Source organism: Nicotiana sylvestris, chromosome 9 (assembly GCF_000393655.2).
Source record: "Nicotiana sylvestris chromosome 9, ASM39365v2, whole genome shotgun sequence".
Lineage (NCBI taxonomy): Eukaryota > Viridiplantae > Streptophyta > Magnoliopsida > Solanales > Solanaceae > Nicotiana > Nicotiana sylvestris.
Window position 1 is genome coordinate 122095820 of NC_091065.1, and position 7670 is coordinate 122103489.

General features: G+C 34.6%; 1 protein-coding gene across 1 annotated transcript; it reads left to right on the plus strand.

Moving 5' to 3' along the window:
* Positions 1–2974: 2974 nt before the first annotated feature.
* LOC138878151 (uncharacterized) lies at positions 2975–4203 on the plus strand. Its single transcript, XM_070157815.1, has 2 exons — positions 2975–3085; positions 3523–4203. The coding sequence occupies exons 1-2, from the start codon at positions 2975–2977 to the stop codon at positions 4201–4203; spliced, it is 792 nt and encodes a 263-aa protein (XP_070013916.1).
* Positions 4204–7670: the final 3467 nt, after the last annotated feature.

Genomic DNA, 7670 nt, shown 5'->3' on the forward strand with positions numbered 1-7670 from the left:
AATCGGAAAATCCAAACCAAACCGAAAACCAAATTAAACCGACCAAAAAAACCAATACTTTCTGGTTTGGTTTGGTTTTGGTTTTGAAATTTAAAAATTGAACCAAACCAAATATAAGAGTAGCTATTTTAAATTCATTATTACACCTATATATATGTATACTTTTATACAAAGTTTTAAAATTTTTATAGTAAATGTTAATCGTTCGCACTTTTAGTACAGTTCTTTACCTTTACATTCTAGTTTGATTGGTAGTTTTCTTTTGTTAAGTGTAAGAATCTATTCATGTTAAAAATAATATATTTTTAATTGAGTTCTTAAATTATTCATCACTATTTGATTCAATTATCATCAGTATATATTGGTAAATAATAGATTTCTCAAAAGACAATTGATTTAATGGTGTTACGTTGAAAATGTGGTCGCCCAAATATGTGTTTGGTAGTATATGTCTTATATTTAAGAAAAAACTGACAAATAACCGAAAAAATCAAAAAACCGACATAAATCGAATCGAGAAAAAACCGACTTAATTGGTTTGGTTTGGTTCTAATATTTGAAAAACCTACTTACTTGGTTTGGTTTCTTTTTAGGGAAAAATTGATCCAAACCGAACCATGAACACCCCTAACCTTACTTAAGAGGCGTCTTTTTTTCTTTTTCTTTTTTTTCTAAAGAGGTTGTAGTAGTTAGCCATAATTGTAATAACTTCAGAAGCATTGTGCAATGAATCAAAAATTATGGAAATTTTCTAAATAGATTGTTATATTTTGTAATTTATCTTTGGTTAAAAATTGTTTTTTCCTCTCAATTTTGTCTCAGAAATCAAATTCTCCGAGCAACTTTAGACAATATACATTTTCTATAAGAATACATATTTTACCCTTTAGATTATCAATATTTCTATCTCTTTGTATTTTTCGAAAGTCGCAATATTTTTCTCTTTCTTCTAAAACGTATGCTATGGACTTAGAGGCTGTTTGGCCAACCTTCTAAGTGGTTAAAAGTACTTTTTTCCTTTAAAAAGTAATTTTAAAAAAAATTAAGTTGTTTGGTCAATACAAAAAAATACTTTTGGCCAGCATCAGAAGTAGTTTTTTTGCTTTTGGGAAGAAGCAGAAAATTCTAGCTTCTTCCAAGAAGCAGAAGTGGAAAATTAATATATTCAAGACAAAACTATCCTCAATATAAATTTATATTTTTCAAATTATCACTTACTAATGTATGTTTTTTATTATATTTTTTTTCTAGTTTTATCATTCTTTTAAAATTAAAGATATCATATACATGAATCATATTGTAACTTTCCAACTTCTTTATTGACTTTTTTTGTTTTCGATTTGCTCTTTGTGTAATGTCTTGTAACTTTCCAAATTATCTTCTTCTTTTTTCATACTAAAGCAAATTATCTACATCGTTCTTTGGATTATCAAATCTCTTTCTACAAATAATCATTTATAATTTCTTCTGTTATATGCTATTAGTTCCCGAATCTTTAAAACAATTATCAAAATAATTTGTGAAAATTACCTACAAATATATAATAAATTTATAATTCCATCGCATAATCTATCTATATATTATTAAGAGAAGAATAAAATGCATCACACATGAAGCCAAGTGGCAGCCTGAAAATAGGTCATTTGGCAATTTAGGATAAAGTTAGTAAGATTAGGTAATACTAATTAGTTTCTTTTTTAATTTAAATTTAAAAATAAATAAATTATATATCATGTGTTGTTAATAATTAGTTACTCTTTTTGAATTTAAATTTAAACATACTTAACTATTTTTTTACAAAAAAATTATTTTTATATATTTAAAATTATTTTTATTTTACGTTCAATGTCATCTTTCAAGTTTGACACTCATAACCATCTTGTTACAATTACCATGGCTATGCCTAATTTCATCCGATGTCGTTCTTCTACCGATAAGAAATTCAATTATTATGCTAGTGAAGACATTACTACAGAGATTGAGAAAGGAGATGGGCCTTTTGATATTCCTTTAGAAATACAAATGCAAGTCTTCTACTGATATGAAGGCGTTGTGTGATAGACGTAGAGATGAAATTGTTGAGAAATATTATCATGTGTGAGACTTTACTTATTATTTCATGGTAGATTATCAATATATAGTAATTTGTGGAATAGACTTCTAATTTATACCGAATAATGTATTTTGATGAGTCAAATCATCATGTAACAATAAGTAATTATACTAGATAATAATATATGTTTTGGTATAACTATATATGTAAAATTGTTTGAAATATTTAATATGTTTGTTTAATTTATGTTTTATATTTTAATTAAATAAAATAAAAAATAATAAAAGTCTTTTACAATAAATATTTGAGTTCATTTTTCTCTTTAAAAGAATTATAAGACCTTGGTACTATCCTTTTTGGTAATTTGACACTCAAATGTACCTTTTAGAAAGATTGACCAAACACAATTTGTTTACCAAATGTTGCAAAAAGTACTTCTTAAATGAATTGGCCAAATACAAACTGTTTTTTCCAAAAGTACTTTTGGAAAAAGTGCTTCTGAAAAAAAGCACTTTTCAAAATAAGCAGATTTTGGCAGCTTGACCAAACGGGCTCTTACTTTTGACCTACTTTGAAAACAAAACAAATCTTATTTTTAAAGTAAAAAATTATTTAAAATATTAATCAAATATAATAATGAAAGAACGAGCATAATAAATTATTAAAATACTAGTAATAATATTAAATTTGAATTTTGCTAATAGAAAACAAAATAAGCTTACAATCTATTCATCAATTTCAGTTGGTTTTGTTACTTTAGTTCGGATAAAAATGATTAAAGGACTCAATATGGTTGATTAGGGACATGTATGATGGAGTAAAGATCCGAGTGAGGATGACGGGTAGGGACTCGAACTATTTTTCGGTTATGATGGGGCTGCATCAGGGGTCGGCACTCAACCCTTTTTGTTTGCTCTGACGATGGATGTATTGATGCGCCACATCCAAGGGAAGGTGTCGCGGTGCATGCTATTTGCAGATGATATTGTATTGATTGACGAGACGTTAGACGGTGTGAACGCACAATTAGAGGTATGGAGGTAGACCCTGGAATCTAAGGGGCCATTTGGTATGATGCATTAGAGAAAATAATGCATGCATTATCTTTTGGTATTACTAACCCCTTGTTTGATGCACTTTTCAACATATGTATCACTAATGCAAGTATTAGTTATACAACCTATTTAGTATTATTCTATGTATAACTAGTACATAACAAACCATAGTATTAGCAATACCAAGGCTATTAATGCATGCATTAGCATTGTTAAAGACAATATTATCCTTAAAGCCCCTTAAAGCTAAAGAATATGGAGGACATTTTTGTAAACAACTAATTTCTTAAATTTTATGCAATGCATTTTAATTTTTAATGCACCACACCAAATAGTGGATAAGAAATAATCTCTGCATAACTAATATTTGCATTACTAACTCATGCATTACTAATACACTTTATTCAGCATTAGTCTTATACACCCTACCAAACAACCCCTGAAGGTTTCAAGTTGAGCAAGACCAAGACAGAATACTTGGAGTGTAAGTTCAGTGGCGAGACTCGAGGAGGGGAAGGGGAGGTGAGGCTAGACTCGCAGGTCATCCCTTGGAGAGGTAGTTTTAAGTACCTTGTGTCTATTATTCATGGAGATGGGGAGATTGATGAAGATATCACACATCGTATTGGGACGGAATGGATGAAATGGAGACTCGCTTCTGGTGTTTTGTGTGACAAGAAGGTGCCGCTGAAACTTAAGGCTAAGTTCTACAGAATGGTAGTCATACCAACGATGTTGTATGGGGCTGAGTGTTGGCCAGTCAAGATCGCTCATGTCCAGAAGATGAAGGCAATAAAGGTGAGGATGTTAAGATGGATGCGTGGGTACACCAAGTTAGATATGGGTATGACCCCTATTGAGGACAAGATGCGGGAAGCGTGGCTTAGGTGGTTTGGTCATGTGAGAAGGAGGAGCACAGACGCCCCGGTGATGAGGTGTGAGAGGTTGACATTGGAGGATCTACGAAGAGGTAAAAGTAGGCCAAAAAAGAGGTGGGGAGAGGTGATTAGGCAAGACACGAAGCAGCTTCAACTGACCGAGGACATGACCCTTGATAGGAAGTTATGGAGGTCGATGATTAGGGTAATTGAGTAGGTAGTCTAGAGTGCTCATAACAGTAGTATTGGCACATAACCTCGCTTTATGTTGGTAGTAGGTTTTTGTGACTAACCATTATTTTCTTTCATTGTTGATCACGTTACTATCTATTTGTTTTTATTATGCTTTTATATGGATTTTTAGTATTGTCCCTTCGTGTCTATATTTTTATTAATGCGGTGCTTATGCTTTTCTGAGCCAAGGGTCTATTGGAAACAACTTCTCTATCCTCACAAGGTAGGTGTAAAGTCTGTGTACATACTACCTTTCCCAAACTCCACAGTGTAAAATAAAATTAGGTATGTTGTTGTTGTTGTTGTTGTACTCAATATGGTGGCTGGATAATATTTCTCTCAAAACAAATGCGGTCGTGACATCGCCTTGTTGTTTCCTTCAAATTTTGCTTTTTCTTCTTCCAAGGGCAGCTCTAGGGTAAGAGGGGCTTTTGCATCTATACTCGTTTTTAGGGTCACAATTGAACCTACACCCACTTTACAAAAATATTTGCAAGCGTATCTACATTACTATCAACTTCAGACTTATCGGGTCTGAAGTTAAAAAAAAAAGTCTGAAGTGAAAAAAATTGCACTTCAGATGCACTTAAAGCCAAATAGGTCTGAAGTGCAACCAATGATTTCATACACTTAATGCCAACAAATCAGAAGTAAAAAATTGCACTTCATATGCACCTAAGGCCAAAAGGTCTGAAGTGAAAAATTGCACTTCACATGCACTTAAGGCCAAAAGGTCTGAAGTACAACAAGCATTTTCCTATACTTAAGACCAATAAGTCTGAAGTGAAAAATTGCACTTCAGATGCACTTAAGACCAAAAGGTCTTAAGTGCAACAAACGTTTTCCCTGCACTCAAGGCCAATAAGCCTGAAGTGAAAAATTGCACTTCGCATGCACTTAAGGCCAAAAGGTCTGAAGTGCAACCAATGTTTTCATGCACTTAAGGCCAAATAAGCCTGAAGTGCAAATTTTCCAATAACATAAATTTGTTCTTCGAATTTTAACACTCTAATATATGATTTAATACCTAAATATACTCCAAATGAGCTCAAATTTGAAACATAACCTCCAAATATCATCAATAATAAACCCCAATCATCAATTTATCAAAACAATAATAAATCTAACAAACCCATTTTGCAACTAAGAAAAAGAAGAAGAAGAAGAAGAAATCCTAAGCAATAGTAAAAAATAAATCGCCATAATAGCTCACCAATAAAATATCATAAACTACCTTAAAATATGTTTAGAAACACTATATATAATCATTGTTAAGAAGAAGAAGAAGAAGAAGAAGAAGAAGAGGAAAGGCTAAAGTTATTTAAAAAGTAGGTACAAGTTAAAAAAAATTAAAAGGTGGGTACATATTAAATGGGTGCGACCATGTGACGACCCGGCCAGTCGTCTCATGAGTTACCGCTTCGTTTCCCACATTTCTGCTTCTTTATGCTTCGTTATCCATGTTTTGTGGTGTCGGGTTGGTCGGATCGAATCCGGAATGATTTTGGTAAGGTTTGAGACACTTAGTCTCTTTTAAGGAAGTTTAAGTTGGAAAAAGTCAATCGAATGTTGACTTATGTGTTAGAGGGCTCGGATGTGAGTTCTGATGGTTCGGTTAGTTTTGGGAGGTGATTTATGACTTAGGAGTGTGATCGGAATGAGTTTTGGAAGTTCGTAGTAAATTTAGGCTTGAATTGGCGAATTTGATATTTTGGCAATTTCCGGTTGATAAGCGAGATTTTGATATAGGGGTCGGAATGAAATTCTGAGAGTTGCAGTAGTTCCGCTGTGTCATTTGGGATGTGTGTGTAAAATTTCAGGTCATTCGGGCGTGTTTGGTTGGGTTTTTGATCGAAAGTGTATTGGAAGATTTTAGAAAGTTTGGCTTGAATCCGATGTGTTTTGGGTGATTTAATGTTTTTTGAGGTGTTTTGATGATTGGAACAAGTTTGAATAAGGTATTGGAATACGTTTGTGCTTTTGGTTGAGGTCTCGGGGGCCTCGGGGTGATTTCGGATGGTTAACGGAGAAGTTGAAATTTTGTTGCAGCAGCTGAATTTGCTGCTTCTGGTATTTTCGCACCTGCGGATTGGGGACCGCAGGTGCGGCGCCTCATGTGCGAGAGAGTGTCCGCAAAAGCAGATTATGAGGATTTGTCAGGGACCGCAGAAGCGGCTAAGAGGACCGCATCTGCGGAGTCGCAGATGTGGAAGGATGATCGCAAATGCGAATGTGGATGGTTAAGTGATTTCCGTAGAAGCGGAATAATGACTGCAAATGCGGTACCGCAGATGCGGAAATGCCTGGGCATAACATAAAAGTTATTTCATTTCGCGAAATTGAGCTATTTCACCATTTTAACTTAAGCTTGGGAGCTTTTTGGGCGATTTGAAAGAGGGAATTCAAGGAGACTTCGTTGAGGTAAGGGATTTGGACTTAAAACTCATTCGTGTGCTATTATTTCATGGATTAGAGCTAGAAATTAAGAAAAATCAAGGGTTAAATTTGGGAAAACTAGGGCTTGGGAACTTAGGCCTTTAATTGAGGATTTGAAGGACCATTTGGGGTCTCATTTGAGAACTCTAGATATGTATGAACTCGTGGGGAGATAAGGAATCTATTAGTGCGAGAATTTCTGAATTTCGAGACGTGGGCCCCAGGGTCGGGTTTTGGTAATTTCGGAATTTGTGCCATTTATTGATTGTTTTCGCTTGGGCTTCGTTCCCTTAACATATTTTGACGTTCTCGTTCTGATTTTGGATAGATTCGACATGTGTGGAGGCCGATTCGATTGGCAAAGGCGTCGCGAGTTAGAGATTTGACCGGTTCGAGGTGAGTAATGATTGTAAATGATGTTTTGAGGGTTTGAAACCCCGGATTGCACATCGTAGTGCTATATTGAGGTGAGGCACACACTTGATGACGAGCGTGGGGTCGTGCACTATTGGGGATTATGACTTGGTCCGTCCCGATTGATGATTTTACTGCATATTTGATTGAAAACTATTTACTATCATCATTATTTGGGCTGAATGCCATATTTGGGCCTAGTGCCAACTATTTGAACCCTTCGGAAATTTTTATTGATATTCCCTCACTGTTTTGACTTTATACTTGAACTCAGGCATGTTATTTTTCACTGTTTTACTACTCAACCATGTTTACTCAGTTTTAATACTTAAATGACATTTTAAATGATATTTAGGCTGAGAAACACTATTTTACTATTGCCCGAGGGGCTTGTGAGGATTTTTGACTGAGTAAGGCCGAAGGCCTATGTTGTGAGGAAACGCTAATACTGATTTGAGGTCAAGGGCCTGAGATACGCTACGAGGTGACTTGATTGATATGAGGCCGAGGGCCTAGTTTGATGCCACGAGATGACTTGTTATTGCGCTTGGGCCGTAAGGGGCCCCTCCAGGAGTCTGCACACTCCCAGTGAGCGCGGGT

Coding starts and splice junctions, on each gene's coding strand:
- LOC138878151 (XM_070157815.1), top strand. CDS start 2,975: ATGGATGTATTGATGCGCCACATCCAAGGGAAGGTGTCGCGGTGCATG. Junction 3,086..3,522: donor GTGTGAACGCACAATTAGAG/GTATGGAGGTAG, acceptor ATTCAGCATTAG/TCTTATACACCCTACCAAAC.